The sequence below is a fragment of the Schistocerca piceifrons genome, chromosome 5, assembly GCF_021461385.2.
Source record: "Schistocerca piceifrons isolate TAMUIC-IGC-003096 chromosome 5, iqSchPice1.1, whole genome shotgun sequence".
Lineage (NCBI taxonomy): Eukaryota > Metazoa > Arthropoda > Insecta > Orthoptera > Acrididae > Schistocerca > Schistocerca piceifrons.
This window is the reverse complement of record NC_060142.1, coordinates 271,131,039-271,156,975: the sequence shown is the minus strand read 5'-3', so window position 1 is coordinate 271,156,975 and position 25,937 is coordinate 271,131,039. Positions and strand designations below refer to the sequence as shown.

The 25,937-nt window shown below is 39.1% G+C and overlaps 1 protein-coding gene across 1 annotated transcript in view; it reads right to left on the bottom strand.

Annotated features, from left to right (window-relative positions):
* The window catches only part of LOC124799286 (DNA-binding protein P3A2), a 152,517-nt gene that overhangs the window by 105,230 nt on the left and 21,350 nt on the right, over positions 1-25,937 (bottom strand). Inside the window, 2 exon segments of the mRNA XM_047262863.1 lie at positions 15,201-15,317; positions 15,572-15,696. Coding sequence (XP_047118819.1) covers positions 15,201-15,317; positions 15,572-15,696 — 242 coding nt within the window.

Genomic DNA, 25,937 nt, shown 5'->3' with positions numbered 1-25,937 from the left:
AGTGAGGGAGAGGGAGTGAGTGAGGGAGAGGGAGTGAGTGAGTGAGAGGGAGTGAGTGAGGGAGAGGGAGTGAGTGAGGGAGAGGGAGTGAGTGAGGGAGAGGGAGGGAGAGGGAGTGAGTGAGGGAGAGTGAGGGAGAGGGAGGGAGAGGGAGTGAGTGAGGGAGAGGGAGGGAGAGGGAGTGAGTGAGGGAGAGGGAGGGAGAGGGAGTGAGTGAGGGAGAGGGAGGGAGAGGGAGTTTGTGAGGGAGAGGGAGTTTGTGAGGGAGAGGGAGGGAGAGGGAGTTTGTGAGGGAGAGGGAGGGAGAGGGAGTTTGTGAGGGAGAGGGAGGGAGAGGGAGTTTGTGAGGGAGAGGGAGGGAGAGGGAGTGAGTGAGTGAGGATACACCTGATCAAAAACCATCTCATCCACTAAAACAGTGTCCCTTTCACTAGGGTATTCACCTATTCTTAGCAAGGAATGTCCAATCTTCGTAGAACAAAAGTAATGATGTGAATATGTTACAATGTCTTATATGTCAAACAATTCAGACTACAACGCACAGTTGTTCTCAATCAATATGCTTTAATATCAGTTTATATGATTGTTGCAAAAGTAACCTATCACAGTTTATAAAGCTGTTATCAATCTAAAGCTTGGTCTGAGCAAGTTACTGCTTTACTATATATGATGCTAATGAATGCAGTTTGCCCTTGCATTCCTACCATCTATTTGTAATGTGAGCTAATCAATTTTGTGGAAACCAGTGTTTCGCATTGAATCTAAATCATGGACTAGCTTGACAATTTTCCTACACAGAACACATTGGCCTAGATGTGTGGCAGAAGAAGAAAACATAGTTCTAAGAACTATCACAAATTAAGACCATTAAGCCATACACTCTTCCGTAAAGTGAGTCAAATGGGAAAAACATAAACAAGTAATAATTTGAAATACAAAAAATGTTCCATATTCAAAGTTGTGAGTTATTTATTATTATGGTTATGAAGGGTACAATGACTGATGTTTAATGTTACTTTTGCCAATACTCTGTTGTTGTTGTTGTTGTTGTTGTTGTTGTTGTTGTGGTCTTCAGTCCTGAGACTGGTTTGATGCAGCTCTCCATGCTACTATATCCTGTGCAAGCTTCTTCATCTCCCAGTACCTACCGCAACCTACATCCTTCTGAATCTGCTTAGTGTATTCATCTCTTGGTCTCCCTTTACGATTTTTACCCTCCACGCTGCCCTCCAATACTAAATTGGTGATCCCTCGATGCCTCAGAACATGTCCTACCAACCAATCTCTTCTTCTAGTCAAGTTGTGCTACAAATTTCTCTTCTCCCCAAACCTATTCAATACCTCCTCATTAGTTATGTGATCTACCCATCTAATCTTCAGCATTCTTCTGTAGCACCACATTTCGAAAGTTTCTGTTCTCTTCTTGTCCAAACTATTTATCGTCCATGTTTCACTTCCATACATGGCTACACTCCATGCAAATACTTTCAGAAAAGACTTCCTGACACTTGAATCTATACTCGATGTTAACAAATTTATCTTCTTCAGAAACTCTTTCCTTGCCATTGCCAGTCTACATTTTATATCCTCTCTACTTCGACCATCATCAGTTATTTTGCTCCCCAAATAGCAAAACTCCTTTACTACTTTAAGTGTCTCATTTCCTAATCTAATTTCCTCAGCATCACCCGACTTAATTCGACTACATTCCATTATCCTCGTTTTGCTTTTGTTGATGTTCATCTTATATCCTCCTTTCAAGACACTATCCATTCCGTTCAACTGCTCTTCCAAGTCCTTTGCTGTCTCTGACAGAATTACAATGTCATCGGCGAACCTCAACGTTTTTATTTCTTCTCCATGGATTTTAATACCTACTCCGAAATTTTCTCTTGTTTCCTTCACTGCTTGCTCAATATACAGATTGAATAACATCGGGGAGAGACTACAACCCTGTCTCACTCCCTTCCCAACCACTGCTTCCCTTTCATGTCCCTCGACTCTTATAACCGCCATCTGGTTTCTGTACAAATTGTAAAATAGCCTTTCGTTCCCTGTATTTTACCCCTGCCACCTTCAGAATTTGAAAGAGAGTATTCCAGTCAACATTGTCAAAAGCTTTCTCTAAGTCTACAAATGCTAGAAACGTACTCTGTATGAGCACCGAATTAAAAGCTAAATGTTGGAAAGGGTTTTCCTATTACTACACACAGGTGGGGCAATGTATTACGAAAAAATTATTTGTACACTGAAATCTTTATGTAACTCATTCAACTACATATATGCAGTATTTTATAGTCAAGTGTGCACCTACTGCTATGCAATCCCAAAGACAACATTTAAATACCAGAACATTTTTTCTTAGTCAAGTTAATAAATTCAATTATAAATTGTTTGGCAAGCAATGTAAAAGCCAAGTCATATCCATATCACCACAGAGCAATCACGTAAGCAAAAACTTGTCAACTTTTGGGTAATGATGATCCCTCTATCTCCATCCTGGTCATGTGGCTGTTTTACTACAAATGTACTTTTCAATATCGATATAAAGTTTGTGATTTGCAGTCATAACAAAAATTGCTTGTCATTAAATAACGAATACACTTATGGAATATGCCTTACTTTCATACACACCAGTGGAAAGGATACTGCAAGATAACAGGGTCATGCAAGATTTCTAACAGAACAAATTAGTGCAAGAAATGAACTGATATGGAGTATGCAAAAATAAATACATACATCAAAAAAAGTTTTGCATCACTTCAGTTCCGAGAGTTCCGGAACCTGTACAGAATATTGGAATAGAGATCAACATAAATATCATTTCCGCCCTTTTTACTGCTCATGAAAACCACACATTGCATGTTGTACCACCATACAGCGAGACCTTCAGAGGTGGTGGTCCAGATTGCTGTACACACTGGTACCTCTAATACCCAGTAGCACATTCTCTTGCATTCATGCATGCCTGTACTTGTCACGGTATACTATCCCCTAGTTCATCAAGGCACTGTTGGTCCATATTGTCCCACTTCTCAACCGCAATTCGGTGTAGATCCCTCAGAGTGGTTGGTAGGTCATGTCGTCCATAAACAGCCCTTTTTAATCTGCCCCAGGCATGTTCGATGGGGTTCATGTCTGGAGAACATGCTGGCCACTCTAGTAAAGTGGTGAACCTTTCATAACCACCAACAGCATATGTCGGGCCCCAGATAATGCCATCCCAGCAGGTAACCTCCACCTTGCTGCACTCGCTGGACAGTGTGTCTAAGGTGTTCAGCCTGACTGGGTTGCCACCAAACACGTCTCCGACGATTGTCTAGTTGAAGGCATATGCGACAATCATGGGTGAAGAAAACGAGATGCCAATCCTGAGCGGTCCATTCAGCATGTTGTTGGGCCCATCTGTACCACACTGCATGGTGTCTTGGTTGCAAAGATGGACCTTGCCATGGATGTCAGAGTGAAGTTGTGCATGATGCAACCTATTGCACACACTTTGAATTGTAACGCAACATCCTGTGGCTGCACAAAAAGCATTATTCAACATGGTGGCATTGCTGTCAGGGTTCCTTCGAGCCATAACCCGTAGGTAGCGGTCATCCACTGCAATAGTAGCACTTGAGCGGCCTGAGCAAGGAATGTCATCGACAGTTCCTGTCTCTCTGTATCTCCTCCATGTCCAAACAACATTGCTTTGGTTCACTCAGAGATGCCCAGACACTTACCCTGTTGAGAGCCCTTCCTGGCACAAAGTAACAATGCAGATGCGATCAAACTGCAATATTGACCACCTAGGCATGGTAGAACTACAGACAACACGAGCCGTGTAACTGCTTCCTGGTGGAATGACTGGAACTGATCAGCTGTCGGACCTCCTGTGTGTCTGTGATACAATATCCACAGTCAACGTCTATCTTCAGGAGTTCTGGGAACCGGGGTGATGCAAAACTTTTTTTGATGTGTGTATTTTTGTCAGCCAGTTCAATATCAGTTATTGAAATCGTTTAATTCTGTTTTAAAGTTACCCACATACTGGAAGAACAAAGACATGTTGAGTATATTGAAGTGCATGGACTATCAGCTGATAAAGGAAACTATATTGTTTGCTTTTGAAAGTGTAGCAGAGTTTAGAAAGCTCATGTAGAAATCAAATGTGTTACATTCCAGTTAATGGCACCTATTTAATATTATTTGGGCTGCATCAGCAAAATGCAGACCTTTCAGCTATATGCCACTGAAATTTCAAAGCCATGATATTTGAGGGAAGATTCCTACTAGGTACTACAACATGGTCAACCAAATCTTGCAAAATAGCACGTGTGCACAATATGTTGATGTGCACATGAGGCATGACCCAGCCTACCTCACCACTACTTGGCAGTTCTTGGCTTTGCTTGGTACTTCTCAGAACTACTAATCATGAAGTGGCATTTCATGTAGCAGTGTGATGTGCCACTGTTTCTTCCAGCATATGGTGCAGATTTTTTGATCAACACAGCTTTCTCCACTTTGGCAGAATCACAGGGCCAATGCTGTTTATTCCTCACTATTTGCTCATGGTTTAAACAAAGTTTAAAGGTACAACTGTTGCAATGAATCACATACTCAAAAAGAGGGAGTCTAGTGAACCATTGGCAAAGGTCTTTAAAACCTCATGTGAATCACAGTCCTCTTTCAAAGAGAAGGATGATAGTTCTCAATGTCTATTATGCACCAAGATAATTGCTGGGCACTGCAAATTTGCTATAGAATGGCATTACAGCACAACACACATGGAATTTAAAGATTTAGTTGGCAATTAAAGAGTAAACAAGTTGGTGAATCTAAGAGGATACAGTGCTGCACAGCAAGCAAATCCTGGAGAGCTACAGAAGTTTTGCAAAATTAGTCTTTCACAACTAACAATAACTCTCTGCGTAACTAATGGCAGCGGTTGTCTACAGGCAGTAACTGACAATGCCATTGCACTCTTGCCCCAAGTCGACCAATGTTTCAGACATGGCACGACTTGCAATTTATGTTCACACATTGGTGCCATTGACAGACACAATGAGAGGGATCAATCTGCTCAAAACCGTTGAAGAGGCCATTGAAGCCATTGACCTGAATTGGAACACGTTGTTCCCAGTACTATCGATGGAGTGCCGGTGATTTGGTGGGGGGGTTACAACAAAATAGGTTTGCTGTAGCATTGTTGAGCAAACTCTTTGTTCTAAACCTGCAGGTATGGAGGATGTCATTAAGTTGCTGGCCCAAGATGCAAATTTTCTAAGTGGAATGTGTTATTAGACTGTTTCAACAGTTTTTGATGAAATTAAATGATTAGTATGGAGACATTATTTACTATTATGAAGTATGTTGCTTAAGGTGAAGGGCGTACCGGGAACAATTATTTGGTTTTAGACCTGTTATTGTTCAATTTCTGTAGTAAAATGGATAGCAGGGACCAAAATCAGAAAATCCAAAATGGATTGCAGACTACAAATTTTTAGTAGACTTGACTGCACACTTGAGCATCTGTAGTAATGTATTTCAAGGTGTGAAGCAACTAGGCCTATATTTGAACTGATGGGAAAAGTGTATGCATTTCAAAAGAAAATCACAATCACATTGTGGAAGGAACAACTTCAAACAAGAAACACTAGCCATTTTCCTTATGTCTCTGGTGTTAAAATGCTAATTTTGAAGACTTCATTTCCATGCTGGAAGAAATCCAGGAACAGTTTTCTAAACATTTTCATGACACTTCCAATCTCCCATCTATGTTTGAGATAATACTGAGGGCATTTTCCTTTCCAGTTGAAAGCACCCCCTCTGAATTTTCAAATGGAACTGATTAATCTCCAGCGTAATTCCCGATCAAAATAAAAATTCTTTTACGTTAAAACTGTACAAGACTTTTACTGTTTTCTTTTGGAGGAGCTTCACGTCTCTATAATGAGACTGAAAAAGTGATATCTATGTCTGGATCAACATTTGTGTGAGTGAAAGGTATATTTTGATAACGAAACTAATTAAATCACGATTATGTGGTGTGTCACATACAATTTTATTGTATTTTCAGTGAACCAAAAATAATAAATAATGGTGGTTTTTTGTGATATACAGGGTGTGTCAAAAAGAATCCTCTGATTTGGCATGTCTATAATTATGAAACTAACATATGCAACGAATTTTGTTTTTGATAAACTCACAAAGTTTTTATTCATACTTTTTCATAGGTATTCAATATGCACCCCCTGAGATGCACGGCATATGTCAATGCAGTATTCAAACTGTTCCCACACTGCAGCAAGCATGTTTTGAGTTCCAGATTCCACAGCTGCTGTTATGTGATGTCTCAGTTCATTCATTACTGTTGATGTTGGAGGCACATAAACAGAGTTTTTTGTAAACCGCCACAAGAAATAATCACATATAGTCAGATCCGGTGACCTTGGAGGCCAGTAATGTAAGGGTGAATCTTTTGGTCCAGTGCGACTGATCCATCGTTCAATAATCCTTTGATTTAAAAATTCCCGCACTTCCACATGCCAGTGTGACAGTGCCCATCTTGTTGGCAAATGAAGTCATTCAAGTCAGTCTCCAACTGTGTGGGAAAAGAAAGTTCTCAAGAATATTGCGATATGTGCTTCCTGTAACAGAGTTCTCGGCAAAGACAAATGGACCATACACCTTTTCCTGTGAAATTGCACAAAATGCATTAAATTTTGGAGAGTCCCTCTCATGTGTACAACTTCATGTGGTTGCTCTGTACCCCATATTTGCACATTATGACGGTTCAACTTCCCACTTAAATGAAATATTGCCTCGTCACTAAACATTGAGCGTGGAGGAAAATTGTCATCCTCCATCGTGCAGAAAAGAAATACAGAATGCCCCACGTTGTTTGTCAACTTCATGAAGATCTTGCAGTAGTTGAATTTTGTATGGTTTCATGTGTGAACATGGATGCAACACATGCTGGACGAACATTGGGGGCATATTGAGCTGCACGGCAAAACTGATTTCTGTGGAATCCTTTTGAAACTGTGGCAGATGCATTTGACATCTGTCAGAAACTCGGGGAAGGTCAGGCGATTTGTCTTTACACAAACAACTTGTTTCACAGGATTGCTCATGTGATAATCGATTGCTCTGTGCTGTAGGATGATCCACACCATACATAGTACGAAAGTCAAGCTGAATAGTTTTTTACTGAACCCACACTGCTCAAAACATGGAACAAAAAATGTTTTCTGTTGTTCCAACACCATTTTTACTAGCACTGAATTAACACACGTATCTCAAATAACGTAATAGTTATGTCTTTTTAATTGGATGATTCTTTTTAATACACACTGTATTTTGTTGAGGGTTGTAATCAATGCAATATCAGTAGAAATATTTTAGATAATGAAGTATAGTTTCTTTCACATGTAGCTTGCATTACTTCTTCCTTATTTCATGGCATGCAATAGAGACTATTTGTTTTTGTCTCTCTTTCTATACCTCAGTTTGAAATTTGTTAGAATTTTATGGGGAACATAATAGCATGTACAATATTTCTGGTGTACACGAACTTCATTTTATTTTTGTAGGTGTATTTTCTTGTATCTACAGTCAGTAATAGCATAATATTGCTCTTCATAATGTGTACATAGCTTCAGATTTATGAATTTCCTACTACAACATAGCAGCATGTATGCCATTCAATGTTCCTTGCACCTTCTCTGCAATCTAAGGCAATGTGTTTGCAGTTTCTCCCCCTCTTCTCATTCAGACAGTGTGGCATGGTAGTGGGAGAAGTTTACAGTCATATTAGAGAGTTCTGCACACATGTCCCTGTATTACAGTCAAAAGCGGTATGTCAAGGTGCCAATTAAACTCTCTATAGGCCACGTTATCTCTCCTTGGACTCATCCCCAGCCAGAAACAGAGAGTGTGAACTTCTGAAACCAAACAAAGGCCATAAAAGAGGTATATTATGACTGAGAATTAGTTCCAGTGAAGTATTGCTTCCCTACACTGACAAAAGGTTTAATAATGCTTCCCTACACTGACAAAAGGTTTAATAAGAGGATAAATCCTCCTAACCTATCCACGGTCATATGGAGCAACATTGCGCTGAAGTGCCAAATAAACTGGTATAGGCATGCGTATTTAAATAGAGAGATATGTAAACAGGCCAAATATGACACTGCCGTTGGCAACACCTGTATAAACACCAAGTGTCTGGCACAGTTGTTAGATCAGTTACTGTTGCTACAATGGCAGGTTATCAAGATTTGGGTGAGTGTTACAGTTGGCGCACAGCGGGACACAGCAACTCCAAGGTACCAATGAATTGGGGATTTTCCTGTATGACGATTTCACGCATGAGCCGTGAAAATAACGAACCCGGTAAAACATCAAATCTCCAACATCGCTGTGGCCGGAAAAAGATCCTGCAAGAATGGGACTGCTGATGACGACTGAAGAGAATCGTTCAATGTGACAGAAGTGCAACCCTTCTGCAAATTGCTGCAGATTTCAATGCTGGGCCATCAACAAGTGTCAGCGTGTGAACCATTAAACGAAACCTCATCGATATGGGCTTTCAGAGCCGCAGGCTCACCCTGACTGCACGACAAACCTTTACGCCTTGCCTGGGACTGCCAACACCGACACTGGACTGTTTATGACTGGAAACACATTGCCTGGTCGGACGAGTCTCATTTCAAATTGTATCGAGTGGATGGATGTGCTTGGGTAAGGAGACAACCTCATGAATCCCTGGACCTTACATGTCAGCAGGGGACTGTTCCAAGCTGGTGGAGGCTCTGTAATGGTGTGGGGCATGTGCAGCAGGAGTGATATGGGACCCCTGATGACACGTCTAGATATGACTCTGACAGGTGACACGTATGTAAGCATCTGTCTGATCACCTGCATCCATTCACGTCCACTGTGCATCCCAACGGACTTGGGCAATTCCAGCAGGAGAAAGTGACACCCCACACATCCAGAAAACCTTCATACTCTTACTGTTTTATGAACAACCCTGCAGGATCCACGGTGTCAATTCCCTCCAGCATTACTTCGGACATTAGTCAAGTCCATGCCACGTCACGTCATGCTGTGGCACTTCTACGTGCCTCCAGTGGCCCTACACAATTTTAGAAGACAGCTGTACCAGTTTCTTTGGCTTTTCAGTGTATTTTGAAAATCACAGAAAGCTTCACAGGTAAACGGCTATGGCTTACTGTCAATATATTTTCTCATCCAGGTGACCCACGAAACCCAGATAACAAAAAGTATGTTCGAAACCTTTTACTGGCACAAGGAAGTACTGTGAAGCAATCAAATTAAAGCAGAAAAACATTTTGAAAATATTATTAATTTGATAAATACATTCCAATTGTGTAGAAACTTGTGTACTAATGGGAAAATCAGGCAAGACGACCCCCCCCCCCCCCCCGCCACACACACACACACCTCACCAAGAAAATATTTCCAGCTGTTACATCCTCAATAGTACTATCATAAATATGAGCTGACATCTCTATATCACATATCATTGAGTATATTGTTGTGGTAAGGAAAACAATAATGAAACTGAGGTAATCTGCACATTCTACACCTCTGCCACCAATATGGCAATGCATACCAATACAGCACACTCATTTGAGGAGTGTACCGTTCGGCTGCTCCAGGCCCCTACCAGAGGCCATTGACCTACATCTGCATCTGCATCCTGCAAACCACCATGAGGTGCATGGCAGAAGGTACATCCCACACTCCAAGTTATTAGGGTTTCTTCCTGTTTCATTTCATATGAGGAGTGGGAAGAACAGTTGTCTGAATGCCTCAGTGCGTGCAGTAATTATTCTAATCTTATCCTAAGGATCCCTATGTGATGGATACATAGGGGATTGTAGTATATTCCTAGAGTCACCATTTAAAGCTGGTTCTTAAAACTTCGTTAACAGTCTTTCTTGGGATATTTTATGAGAAACTTTATTAATAGACTTTCTTGGGATAGTTTATGTCTATCTTCAAGAATCTTCCAGTTCAGTTCCTTCAGCATCTTTATGACTCTCTCCCATTCAGTACGTCAAGCAAGAAAAGTGAAAGCTGGGTTTCACATTATCGATTATTTTCAGACACCATGCTGGTTGGCATCAAGGAGGTCATTCTGCTCAAGATACCTCACCACGTTTTGAGCTCTGAATATGTTCTAAAATTTTACAACAAATCAATGTCAAGGATATTGGACAGTAGTTTTGTGGATCGCTTCTACTACCCTTCTTGTAGACACAAGTGACCTGAGATTTTTTCCAAGAACCGGGCACAGTTTTTTGTTCAAGGGATTTATGATAGATTGTAGTTAGAAGAGGGGCTAACTCAGCCACAAATTCAGTTTAGAGTCTGACAGGGAATCCGTTGGGCCCTGGAGCTTTGTTCAGTTTTAACGATTTCAGCTGTTTCTCAATATCACTGACACTAATTCTTATTTCATTCATCTTTTCAGTGGTATGAGGATTAAACTGTGGCAATTCTCTTGGGCTTTCCTTTGTAAAGAAACATTTAAAAATAAAGTTAAGCATTTCAGCTTTTGCTTTACTATCCTCAGCGTCAGTTCCTGTCTCCTTTACTAGGGTCTGGACACTTTGGTGCCACTAACAGCCTTTACATAAGACCAAAATTGCAGCAAATTGGTCTGCAGCCAATAGCAAGTGGCCTCTGGTGGGGAAAATGAGCCAGCAGTCTTGTGTATGTTCTCTAAACTGTATTGTACTTATGCTGCCACACTGTGACTTAACAAGAAGTTGGTTTCTTGTGCCAGTGTCTTTTACTGTGTTTGGCATTAGAACAGAAACTAACGAGAAACTCTACTTCCCAACACTGGTCTATTGCTCGCATCACAGAAGATGGCACTTCCACACATAAAGGCGAAGCAGTGAAGGGATGAGAACTGCGTATGCGCGGCAGCAGAGAGCAGGCAAACAAAGTCCATGCTGCCGAACTGCATTGCTGCGGGCAACAGTCAAGCTCATTTGCCTACGGTACATCAGATCTACGAGGGAAATAGTAAATATTAAAACAAATTTCCGTCAGTCATCATGAGAGAAATATTAATTCACGTCTTGACGACACTGCATCCACTGCTCTATAGATTTACTCTGTGTGAAGTCAGGAGGCAAACTTCGTGAAGATACTAAGTACAATTTTTCTCAAAATGACAACTGTCTAACAACATGATCATTGAAACTGCTTGCAATAATCATCATTTATTGCAATTTGAACTGTATTATAAGTAAAAATGTAATACGCAACGAAGTTAACTTCAAGCACAAATCGAAATCATATTTGCTTGACAACTGTTTCTACACAATAGGATTTCTAAAAATGTGTATAAGGTGTGTGTGTGTGTGTGTGTGTGTGTGTGTGTGTGTGTGTGTGTGTGTGTGTGTGTGTGTGTGTGTGTGTGTGTGTGTGTTTTGAGGTGTTTGACTCTAGTTTAGTGTAATCACTGCACATAAAAGAAGAATTATGTGGTAGAAAAGACTAATGAAAATACTATCTTAATACTGGTTAGTAAGTTGTCATTTTTCACTGTTAATGGCCATTATCAGTGTGAACTAATTCGTCTGACATTGCAGTCAGAGACTTCATTTATAATCAATTGAACAAGCAAACAATTAACCATTGCGAATAACTCCAGGGAACAATGACCAATAACACTGAAAACCACCGATATCTCGACAAGTAACAGTTACTGTCATTTTAGGGTCTTATCTGGTTAGTGTCTTGAAAATGACAGGGGTTTACATGTGGAAATATTGGACTTTTGACAAATTTATCCAGCTGCATTCTTGTGTGTTATTAGAACATACAACATGGTGAGAGAAGCTTAACTTCTAATTGGGCAATATGTTCAACATTATAGTCTGCATAATTCAAAGGATACAAAGTCCTAATCAAAAAGGTTAGAAAATTCTCATTATTATGTATGCAACTGATATGTTGACAAAATTTTTTTAAAACACGAGTCTTTAAAACTAAGAAATATTATTACTTTGCTCCAAAGTCTACATCACAATACCACCATACTTCTACTTGAATATGTTTCCGATCGATCTAATTGTAAATTTACGATGATAAGTTCAAGGCTTATATCCATCATCACTTCCCTGTCAAATCATTCTTTCTGAAGCTTTTCAGCACGTCACACACAAGGTGCCCACACTACACGTGGGGTGTTGCCTATTGCCTCATGCACAAGTGATTCAGTGAAAGTTATCTTTAATATATATATATTTTTTCCTCCCACATAGCCTTATTCATTGCCCAAATAAATTCAATACGTCTAAACTGACAGTGTCACGTGGATAAACGCAAAACTGTGTGACCCCTTTCACATGCAAGGAAGTCAAGTTTGTACATTCTGTCATGTGACTTGTATAAATTAACGAACTGCAGGAAATCGGGATGAGTCTGGATTACACTATGCTTAATATTTTTATTTTTAAGCCAGGGAAGACTACCTACTTCTTTGGTGTTTATACTTGGTGTTTTCTCTGTAACAATTGAATTATAACTGGCAGTGAGCGACTTCGGAGCAAGGTACGACAAGAATTGTGAATCACGTCATGAAACTAACAGCGTTCATTTCCGAATGGTAGTCACTGCTGTTTTTCTTACACATAAATACAAGTTTACTCTCAGAAACAAAACCAGAAGAGCCAGCATGCAAAATAATTATCCGAGAACCTACTCATATTCCTATGAAAATTTTAAAATTGCCAGTGCCATCACTCATTTTCCAGCAGATCTTCCTGGAAAGATCCTAACTGACCTGTGTTTCATCAAGATAATACACTGTTGAGCTACCTCCTCCTCTTGCATCATGAATCTTTATATGGGATGTAGTTCGTGCTGCACCTATGTCACGTCTTTGAACTAAAACCTCTTCTTAACGTATCAGGAACCAACGTCTTTTAAAATTCTTTACATTGACGAAGCGCTTACCACTGCAGCTAATTTTCTCCTGCATAACTGTAACACGTTTTTGTGATGTCAGGCATTCATCATTCACATGGAGCACTTTAAAACATTGTTGTTAAAACCATCCATTTGTGTTACAGATTCTTTGCAATTTCGATGCTTTCCAGACAACACGAAGTCAACTTTTTCTACTGTTCCTACAGCTCTGACACTTTCGTTTACAATTCTCTTTTACAGTTCTCTTGCTGACATTACATGGTTCTGCAGTCTGTTCCTGTGTCTTCAAATGTCAACAGTAGGAGACCTGGTTTCAAAATCACATTTGAAAAAGTTATAAATGCGGTAAATAATCTCCATCATCTGCTTATGAGGCACGTCACATTTAATGCTGTCACCTAGCCTTTTTTTTTTTTAATGGCATTTATACATTTACAGATACACATTTACACCTATACTGGAAAAAAAAAAAAAACCCACACACGCCTCACAGTTGAACAAATAATTCGCTTATCACAAAGTACGGCAACAATGCAGCGTGTAGGAGCGAGATTCTCACTGTCTAGCTGTAACTTGGTGCTGGCCGCTTGGGAAGAGAATGAATATTACTGGTTGCCAGTGGCTAGTGGAGGGGGATGCGCAAAACGGCTGAAAACTGGACCACCCTCCAACGTGATGCAGACTACAGTTTTCAGTAAATGCCCATGACTATTAAAAAATATTTATAGTGTTGCCACACTGATGAAGATGACTTGCAAACTTGCCAATATGACCAACATCATGACACGAAACATGATTATATACCTGTAAAAGTATTTCTGAAGCAGACAACATGTGATGAAACCTATGTCTGCAGTAATCTGAACCTTCTACAGACCAATGGATGAAGTGTTTAGTGTCCTGTCAACAACAACTTCATCCTAGATGGAGAACATGCTCGAAATGCAGAAGGAAGTCTGCCTTACACTTTCAAAGAAACCATTACAGCAGTCTCCTTAAGCTATTTATGGAAATCACAAAAAACCTACATCAGGATGGCTGGACAGAGAGTCCAGTGTCTTTCCAATACACAACCTTACTCAGTGACTTGAACAGGGAAGCCAAAAATATTTTCTTGAAAGGGGTGAGGGCGAGACTTGTGCAAAAATATGGCACAAGAAAGCACAAAGTATAAAACAGATACAATGAGGATGTATGTGAAGCCTTACTCAGAAGTAATGTTTTTCTCTTGCTCAAGTACTCCATTCCTCCAACTCTTCTCTTTAAATTGTGTGTGAAAATGAAACAAACTCTACAGATAATCCTTGACACACAAGACATCCCCAATCACACCAGGTGCCAAAAATTATCATCATTTACTTTAACACATAGCTCCAACATCTAATTCTGAATAGTTTTTTACCTTTTGGGTGTATGTACCATCAAACACGTGCAATTAGTATTATACCCTCAACCCTCAATGAAGCTCATAGGAGGAACTTTCATAAGCGATTAAAAACAAGAACTCATACCCAAATTTTGGAAAGGCATTTGAAGACACACACAAGTAATGACTCCAAACTCAATGTGCAGATATCTTTCTCTGGAGCAGTGATGTGTGATGATCTGAGACAGTCACATTATTTGGAACACAGATCTTATAAATGCTTTAAATTTTTTGAATGATCGATCTTCTGACTGGTTTGATGCAGCCTGCCACAAATTCCTCTCCTGTGCCAACCTCTTCATCTCACAGTAGCACCTGAAAGCTTTGTCCTCAATTATTTGCTGGATGTATTCCAATCTCTATCTTCCTCTACAGTTTTTACCCTCTACAACTCCCTCTAGTGCCATGGAAATTATTCCGTTATGTCTTAACAGATATCCTGTCATCTTGTCCCTTCTTCTTGTTAATGTATTTTTTATATATTTCTTTCCTCCCTGATTCTGCAGTAAACACCCTCATTCCTCTGAATACACACAGACAAAAAATACTTATTTCTCTCCATACTATTTATGAGATCAACATTTTGCCTCAACTTATATTTCACTCCATTATCTTCCTCTATAATGTGCTGATATACTACTAAAAATTTTACCAAAGATAATCAGCCACACACTGCACCTTTTATTTTCTGAAGTCATCCACACACTATCACTGTGTTACCACGGATTTGTTTCTACCTATAGATATGCTTTCACTTTTAATCAAAGAATTCTAAAATTAAGAATCAAACAAATTACATTCTTACCACATCTTCTAGTGGTTTAGCCCCAAACACTTTGAAGCTGTTTTGGGGCTTGCCAGGCGTTGCTACAACTACAACAGCCTGCTGTCCTACCCTCGTCGCAAATTCATCGATTGTTTGCTGCAAACAGGAATAATTAATTTTAGACTTAAGTTTACTGTCTTTCTACAATATAACACGCATACTATTGCATGCCACAGTATTATGAAAAGTTACATAAACAAAAGAATAAATTCATCCTGCTATAAAAGTAAGCAAGGTTGCTTTCTTGTCACGCTAGAACACTGCACACATATTTAATGAGAATAACACACATGAATATTTCTTTTTTCCTATATCTTTGCTGGAAATGATGAATGTATTTTCCAACATACCCGTAACTTTCGAAGCAATCTATTCTGCTGCCTCTTCCTAATTGAGGGATTGGTCTCAAACGAGTGTGGTCGTTTGCGTTTCTTAGCCGATACTATGGCCGCTGCTGCTGCTACTCCCACAGGGCCTGTCAGCAAGAGCAAATGAATATATTGAACCACTGCATCTCAGTGTCAAAGCAGGATTCATTGAAGCCACAGCATTCAAGTGTTATGGCCTATGAGTTGCCCCTCTGAAATTACATAAATTGATGTCTGACACTTCAATAAACTGTATAACAAATTTTATTATTCTGTATAGAAGATAATTTCATGGGAATTATTAAAACTGAACTTCTACACTGTTACTTTAAAAGTGAGCACACACAATTTTATTGACTATGCAGACAGCACTAGTAATTAGCAAATTGTTACTTCATATTTCTTAGTAAAAAGTGCCACAATTTGTCATTTCAGATCAGGATATCAGTCCACAGCAGAGAATGTACAGTGCAGTGCAGAAGTGGGAAGCAGAAATTTGTCACACTCAGAGTGAGCAAGTAAGTACAACCTTGTACTTTTCTTTCACTAATAACACACCTATTGTCACAATCCCACAGTTTTTTGTAATCAGTTCAAAAATGTGAACAATGGAGCTATCTCTGATACTGCCATAGTGATTCAAAATGTGAGAGCATTTCAAAGAGTGCATCAGTTTATGAAGAGCGAATCAACGATCATGTAGGGCTATGACTAAGAAATACTGAGAGTGAGTAAAGTCATGGTTCAACTACGTTTCTGCTCCACCAATCTGTATAGTCTATTCAACACAGCCAGATAGAAATCTCCCCATGCAAAATCATTATAATTCAAAAGCAATTTTTTCCCAACAAGCTCATACAATTTTTTTTTTTTTTTCCTTCACTGTCACACCGAGGAGTGATACAACGTGTGATTAAAAAGTAACGGAAATTTTTGTTTTTCATAAAGAATATTTACTTATTCTTCAACATCAACTTTGTCCCCTTCAAAGTAATCGCTCTCAGATATAATACACTTTTGCAAGTGCTTTTTCCAATCTTGGAAGCACTTGTGGAACTCACTTTTCATTATGGTGTTCAGCTCCTTCAGGGATTCTGTTTTTATCTTATCAATGGTGGTAAAACGACATCCTTTCATGGCTCTCTTCAGTCTCAGGGATTGAAAGAAGTTGCAGGGGATCATGTCCAGTAACACGGTGGCTCTGGCAACATACCAGTTTTTTTTTTTTTTTTTTTTTGCCAAAGACTCATGAACAAGCAATGAGGTGAGAGTGGGAGCATTATTGTGATGCAATTTCCAGAAGTGGTTTTACCATAATTCTGGTCATTTCCTTTAGGTTCCTCCATGCAAACAGTACATAACTTCAAGGGAGTATTACTTATGGTCTGTATGACCTTAAGACAGGAACTCATGATGCACTATCCCACTGTAATCAAAGAAGACAGTGATCAGAACCTTCACAAGTGATTCACCTTTGAGATTTATTTTCTTTGTCCCCCCCCCCCCCTGCAGTCCTGGAAGAAAGGATATTGCGGAGACATGGCTTAGGCACAGCCTGGGGAATGTTTCCAGAATGAGATTTTACTCTGTAGCGGAGTGTGTGCTTGCCCGCGAAAGGCAAAGGTCCTGAGTTCGAGTCTCGGTCCGGCACACAGTTTTAATCTGCCAGGAAGTTTCATATCAGCGCACACTCCGCTGCAGAGTGAAAATATCATTCTGGAACGACAAGAATGTTTGCTAAACAAAATGTGAAATGTTTCTGGTCAAAAGATGTTTCAAAGTTGCTGTTCATGGCAGTAGATCTTGTACAAAAAAAAAAGAACTAGCATTTACAGAAACAGTCTCCTTACTTTACAGAAACATGTCTTACATGACAAATTCAAGTGTTTTGGTTGGATGAGAGACAAAGGGGGACAATCTGACTACAATTTCTGATGAACATTTGGTATCACTCATAAAATTTATTCAACTCTCCAGATATAAAAACCAATGTAACAATGTTTAAACGCCAACACTCATAAGAAGTTTTAACAAACATGGCATGCAAATCAAACTATTAAAATGAAATAAAAATTGACTTAATGTTACCATGCACATTTGACAAAAATGACTAGTGGTAAGTATCACTTATTACACTAATACTTAAGACAACACTAAAAACTAAACTGTTAGTAAGATTATTAGTAACTATTTTGCAACTAACCCCATTGTTTTTACTAAATAATAGCCCAAGAATAGATACAAATGGTAGCTCTACCAAGATATAAGGCAGATCCCATAATGACACTTTTCCTAGGATCGAGTGACCCAATCAGGATAAGTCCAAATAAGCAATTTAGATGCTCATGCTTTTCAGTGGCTAGTATTCATAATGAAATACTCGACTGATTGCTTTATGAGGAACAAATAAGGATATGAATCTCAGCAACTTGAATGGAAGAAATGTGGGGAGTGGAACTCTGCTACCTTCTGAATTAAATGTATTACACTACAAACACTCAGGCCTGTGCAAAGTTTGAGGTTAGCATGTTTGCTAATATTTGGCATTGTTTGCCAACCGATCAAACTCCTGGAGACCTGGAAGGCTCAGGTACAATGTACAGGGTTGATGGGAGAGATTCAGCATATGTGGATTTATGGGACATTGATATGCCAATACAAATGAAACACTACTGATAATACTTCCATTACTTGATGTAGACACACTTCCATTGTAGAGGCAGGCTGATAATAGTAGAGCAAAGGAACTCGCATGACATCTTTAGCCATGTGCCATGCACAGTTACACCTCCACCTACACCTATATACATTAAGTATGGCTAAAGTGACAATGGCAAGGACCCTTCAATCACAACTGCTTCTATTAATTTTAATTCAAGGACAATAAATTACACAGTTTTGGAATTGAAGATAAGCTAATGGAGTTGGAAGATAAAGTAAACAAATGTGATACAATAGGGTTATTCACAAGTAAAAAGTGAGGCCAAACATAATTAAATTCAGTATACATGTTTCATTACAAAGAAAACAACAAGGTGGAAATTCCTGAGTAGGGTTTATTGCAAACAAGAAAATTAGAAACAATATTCCCAATCCTGAATGGGTTTCACAATGATAAAGCAAGATTTGTTAAAAAAAAATAAATAAATAAAAATAAAAGATATTCTATGAACATTTTTTAAATCTGGACATCAAAGTGCCTACAATCTGATGGGAAAGAAGAAAACCACTTAGACTTACAGCAGCTGGAAAATAACAGCAAATTTCACTACAAGACGATAACAGTTCATTTTAAAGCAAAACAAAGATGACTCTTATACACTATACCAGAAATGGTAGAGGTCACACAACAGTATAAAACAAATAGACTGTTGGGGATTGAAACTGCAACACCAATAAGGATAGTAAACAATGAAATTTTGCTTACTGTGCATATGCAGTATACTAGGGAAAATACATTATTAACCCTCAAGTGGGTGCGGCTGTGTATACAATGTGCCAATCACTTCTACTGTTCCATTGTTGTTTTACAACTGAGCCCATGTCTGTATTACTTCATCACTGCTTCAGCTAACACTGTAGTCATTTCTGTTATCATACATTCAAATGAGCAGGAGTAGTACAAAATAAATAGCAAGTTAGGTGAGAAATAATTTACGATCTGTGCAAAAAAAAGGACCCAGATTCCAAGCTAGCAACAGTCTCACAATGAGGCAATTGCCTCCAAGATATTTAGTAATCGAATAAGCAGTTAGCATGAATCAGATGCAATTGCACTCTTTATGCTTTGAGTAGGTCTTTACTGTGGAGTAATACTTTTATGATACCACACAGAGCAATATAATGAAAAATTTATTTTATTGTTGTTTATAACAATGACTTAGCACATATAATGTAAGTTTATTTTATCATCATTTAATTAAACTACAATCAAACTGGGATTTTGCTAATACATGTTACCCTTGGTAACAAAGGCAGCTATTCTTTACACGTGTACAAAGTGCGCCACATGCCTGCTCACGTCGTGAAAAATGGTATGCATGCTTGAAGATTAAATTTGTAGATGATCTGGGGGTATACGGGTGCGAAATTTGGTACATAGAGTTGGCAGCAATATAGGTCTAACCAGACTGGTTATCAAGGTGAAATGAGCTCGGGTAACAGATATGGGCGCATCATTCCATGCTTCTTCAACTTTATGCTAAGTTTGTCAGTCAAAGTGACTGGTGAAAGGTGGTATACTAGATTCTGAGCAACCAACCACCAGATGTTTTCAATGGGTGAAAGATCTGGAGAACCTGCTGGCCAATGCAACAGTCTAACAACCTCTGTATCGAGGTAAGTGAAAGCAGCAAGGCAACATGCAGTCTTGTGTTATTTTGCAGAAAGATAGTGTCAGGAGACCTCCTAAATAACGTACAACCACTGGTCTTAACGTGTCAGTAATGTAATGGCTGCTGGCCAAATTACTAGCTGTGAAAACAAAACCGGAGGTGATAGTGTTGTGTATGCAATGGCACACCATACCATCACAAAAGGTATGACAATGATAAATGGAATATGGCAATTACTGCCATCCTGGAAGCCTCCACACAAGGATACATTCATTGTGGTGCTGTACTCAGAACCACAACTCATATGGATGGATGTGGAGCCACTCCCGTCACTGTGCAGCTCAAAACGTCAAAACAGTGTGAAGAAATAAGCCCCTTTCCTAACTCAAAGTACCTGACATTGCTGTACAATTTCTCACAGCAGAGCAAGCTGTGTGTGTCCTCTCAGGTGCTACTGACATGGAGCTGCTGAGATGCTGCATCATCTTTATAGAGATGCCAACATTTAAGAAATCCATTAAATAATGTGCTGGATAGTACAAGCAGGGGAAAAGGGGGGGGGGGGGGGGGGGAGGGGACAGCAAGTTATGTGCATGTGAGTGGTAGTGGCAGGATATTTTGATGCATTGCTAAATCAGACATTACTACAAATCAACCCAAAATTGAAAAAATGCAGTATATTCAAAGATTAATACAGAGCTTTTTTTTTTTTACCTGCTAGAGTTTGATGTTTTCTCAGATCAGCACTATATTTCTGAAGTATAAGTTGAAGGCTCATGTTTCAACGAATACTCTAGTTGCCCCCTTAGCAGCTAGCAGCTCCTGATTGTTAAAATTACACTAGGGACATGCTTTTTGTTTTGATGCCATGTGTTTATATGTTTAACTAGCACACCCATTTTTGTTCTCACACAACCATGCTCTGAAGCTACTTTAAAATCACCAACGTTTTCTTTAACAAACATCTTGCATCGTCACTGCATACTAAAGAGAAGTTGTGCTCAACAAGGAATGTCGTAAATAACAATTCTGCATTTGTTGCCAAACTTTCATCTTAAAAGGATTCAGCAAAAACTGTTAAATTCTTGTTTATGTCCCTCAGCTTCAGTGTACGTCAACAAATTTTGCTACCCACATATTTACGGCAATTGTCTCTTCCATCAGACAACTGAAAAATTCCAGCTATACACACTACTACAAAGTGTGTGTGAATCAGATTTGGAGGAGCACAGTAGACAGGGCCATGCTTTCAAGTATTCTTCCCTAATTTTTTTTAACAATTCTTGGTTTCTTAACACTGTCACTAGTCCCTGTAATGTCATCACACACTTTTGCTGCACCTGAAATTCTTTCATTGTTTATTTCAAAATCTTTTGAACATATTTCCCTGACACATGCCTCGTATGCACTAGAAAAGAATTCTACATTAATGTGTTTATGATAAATGCAATAAACACTTGTTAACATGTCACACACACACACACACACACACACACACACACACACACACACACACACACACACACACACTAACCACAAAACAGAGCTCAACTGCAATTTGTCATAACAACACAACAAAGGACATCTCTAGGAGGAGCTTGCCAGGAATAGTCATATGATCAGCAAAGATAACAACTGTGCATGATATACCACTTCATATCTAGTTATACATTATGAAGGGTGAAGTCATATACCATACATAGTATTTGGTGAAATGAGAAGTCTACACAGGGCAGAAAAGGACAAGTATACCAAGAAATATTGTTGAGAATTCAAGTTGTAACGAATGATTTTCTCTTGAGCATCCTTTTGAGCACTTTATACGCTTACTCTTATAAATAAAAAAAAATTTAAAAAATATTAATTTTTGCTACATCATTCATAAAGTCATAATTATTGAAGGAAATTCGTAATTATTTGAATGATTTGTCATAGTTGGCATCTTTTTGTTAAGTATGCCCTACTGAACCCACCAATTCTATATTAACATGACAGCTGTAGGATCTCTACCAATGTAAGCAGCAATGTCACAGAACAAAAAACTGCATTCTTGATAGGATGTGTCTTTCTAGTATCAACTTCAATACATTTGGTAGAGGTTTCTCCTCCTTACACAAGGCATAAAATGAACTTCTCAAAAATAAACAACATTCAAATGCAATTTCTGAATGAGAAACCTTTTGCGTAAGATTTCCTTGTATACAGAATGTAAATACATCACTCCTGTCTGCCTGGTGTAGTTGCACTGAAATGCTAATTATTGGCAAATTGCACTATAAAGTGCGCTTCATGTAAATTTGACATTTGCAACGAGCCGCTTTCACAGTTCTGTCATTTTAATGGCCATCAGTACACAAAAAACTTAGTAAGGACCAAAATGGAACTAAAAAAGAAACTGACAAGTTCAGCATCTTAGAAAATGAATGTTATGAAGACATGAAGGAGCAACATGAAGCAATAGTTGAAGTCCATAATGCTTGGAAGCCTCAATCCAGTAACAGATTTCAAATGGTTGCTGGTGAGCTAAGAACTTGTTTCCACAATCTTATTCAATGTGAAATAACTCATAGTATAAAGATCAGTCTCTTGTCATCCGAACACAGTTAAGGGTCTATGAAATACAAGACTGCAGAATGCCTATCAGATAAAGTAAGATGCATATGTTTCATGTGACAGATTTCAGACATGCAATGGAGGTAGAGGTGTAGATGTAGGTGTGTGTGTGTGTGTGTGTGTGTGTGTGTGTGTGTGTGTGTGTGGTGTGTGTGTGTGTGTGTTCTGTTGTTAATAATGACAAACATTCTGCCAATGTGCTAAGCAAGAACTATGGTCAGAATCTCAAATTCTTTGTGCCTACTAAAGCATGTATATGCATGCACAGTAGATGCATACCTTTCACAATGACAATTGTACAATACATTCACTATCCATATGTTAATTAGTTGCAGAAACTAACATCTGAAACATTAACAGACGTACAGAAAATACCACACACACCATTTTCAGCTGAATCAACAGTATCAAAACACTCACATATTATCAACTATGTATCTCCCTGTAAATAAACTACTGTAAAGAAGAAAAACATCATGCTTCTATGCTACTCAATAAGCAAGTAAATGCAAATAAAGTTAAAAAAAACCAAAACAATCATGACTGTTAAAACAGCGCCTCCGAACATGCATTGCGAAGACTCCACCACAGGACCTATCCATTTCCAATGACAGCCGCGGTGTGTGTAAAATGGCTAAAATGTCAACTGATGAGGTATATAAAAGGCATACCTGATGCAAAAAAAATTAACTGTACAAGTAATAACACGGATCATGTACTTATTTCAAAAAACTGACAAAAACCCACTATATAATAAACAACTCTATACCAAAATTATGTCCAAGATTGAGAAATAAGCAGCCATTCCTGGTGGAAGAAAATCAACTGCACAAGAAAAGTGATAACCAACCTCCCCTTAATCATCTTCAGAAGACATTACATGAAATCACATCACACTCATGATGAAATGCATATCATGTAAAGATAACAGAAGACAGTGTGATTTAAACAGTTGCCATTCTCTGGGATAGTTAATAAGACGAAATAATTTTTAACTTTAAACAATTTTCCAACATGAAAAAACCTTCAAAAGGTGCATGGTGAGAGGGGGCAGAGGGGGCAGGAGGGGCAGAGGGGGGCAGAGGGGGCAGAGGGGGGCAGAGTGGGGCAGAGGGGGCAGAGGGGGGGGAGAGGGGGGAGAGGGGGGGAGAGGGGGGGAGAGGGGGGAGAAGGGGGGGAGAGGGGGGGAGAGGGGGGGAGAGGGGGGAGAGGGGGGAGAGGGGGGGAGAGGGGGGGGAGAATCATTGTAAGCAAACCTTGAAAACAGCACAGCAGATGAGGATTTTCAATTTCAAATTTGGTGAAGACACTGCAAATCTAGACTAAATCCTGTTGTAGCCTCAGCTATTGACACTGGGTAATTTCCAGTGCATTCTGTATGCCTCTTATTCACAAATTGCAATTTTCTGCTACCGGATAACTTAATACACAGATTGCCTGCCCCCCCCCCCCCCCCCCCCACACACAAAGCAAGGAAATAATCATATACAGTTATCTTTTATCCATGTTACACTAATATATACATTATTTATCCCATTCTATTCCCTTCTGCTGTCATTGCAATGGTCCCTGATCCCACTGTAATAAGCTCCATAGGATATATCAACATATATAGAAGACAGAAAAATTGGCCACAGTGTTATTTACTGGATCATTCCAGTGCTTGCTATATGGTATTACAGCAAAATTACAGGTAATCTTTAAGTATCAATTCAGTTTCTTCCACTATGTCATTAGTTAAACAAAATAAATTATCTTTAAATCACTTTAAATAAATATTGCTCCTTCCAATATTTATCTTCCAACACAGAACAGTGTTTACATGATAGTCATATGCATATATATGAATGAGCCCATTAGGACTACGTAAAGTACTTAGTGGCGTGCATTTGCCTTTCTTTGTGCCCATACTTCTTTCATTCTTTTGCTGTGGGTTTCTTTTCTTTCTTGAGACCACGTTGTTCCAGTCTTCTTCTTTGGTTTCTCCTCTTGGTCAGCTTGCCATGTGCCAATTTTGGATCTGAAAATTTCCGTTTTGGATATCCTCTGGTGTAATTCCTGCTAGTTTCAGATCTGTTTTGATTTCGCTAATCCATTTCATTGGGTCTGTTTTAGATTTACTCCTGTCTTCACTGAATTCAACTATTTGCTTTGTAAGTCTGTCCGGATTCATTCTTTTGATGTGTTCATAGAATCTTAATCTGTGTTTTCTAATGTCACTGTGAATATTAGAGTAATGTTTGTGTTATATCCACAGATTAACACACATTTGCAAACAAAATACGTATTTTTATAAGGTGGAGCAAGGCCACCGCTTAATTTTACAAAAAGATAAACTTCCTTTAAAAAAGCTGCTTCTCCTACCAAAATTTTATAGCAAGCCAAAGAATTATGCCACCTTATTGAATTGAAATATTAGCAACTGATCTGAATTTACACTCCTTTGTCGGGTTTTCTCTCAACGCTTTCCGGTGGATGCTGAGGAAGTAGATGGGCGCAGAGTCCAGGGTCATTGGCCGGCGTAGCTAAGACATGGCACCTGGACGTTCCGGCTGCATCAATGTATCCTCCAGACGGCAGTCCACGACGAGTCGAAAGACGCCTGCTTCCCTTTCTTCCGGCTATTTAACACGGCGGCTCCAGCCTTCCTCCGCTGATTCCGGTGTGGTGATTGGCGGCTGTTGGCAATCCCTGACTGGTGGATGGTGATATCATAGTGTGACCAAACATGCAGGAAAAAGGCTCGTGCACGTGCGTAGTTCGCGACCGATTGAATGTTTGGCGGGAACACCTCTAGTGCCGGCTAGTGGAACACGCCGGTACTTACGTTGCAGGCGCTGCTTAACTCTCCCGCGGTAACTGACCATTGTGTTCGTGTGGCTGTGCGCACCACAGCAGTTTGATTTCCTGTTTGCTCCTAAGCCAATACTGTTCATCTACAAGTTTTGGACCTAAATTTTTTCTTATGATCTTCCGTTCCTTTTTCTGAAAGTTTTCTATGTCTGTTTTCCTGTTTAAAATTAGTGTCTCTGATCCATATAGGCATTGTTTTTATGACGGTAATGTAATGTCGTAGTTTTGTGTGCTTGAACACACTTTTTATTGGAGATATTTTGAGTGAGTTGATAAGCAATGTCCATCTTCTGTCATCTGACTTGTTGGCTTTCACTTCTATTTCATTTTTCTGAATTGTTTTGTTGAGATACTTAAATTGTGGAACTCATTTAATTTTATTTATTGTTGTTATTATTATTATTATTACAAGTTTTATCTACTGTCAGACCTCCACATGGTCTTCTGTAGGTACAAAACTGTTTGTCTTGTAGATACTGTGACCATATTTCATTTTTGAAGCACTGAAATGACAAAGTAAACAGTACTAGACAAAATGGTGCTGTGAC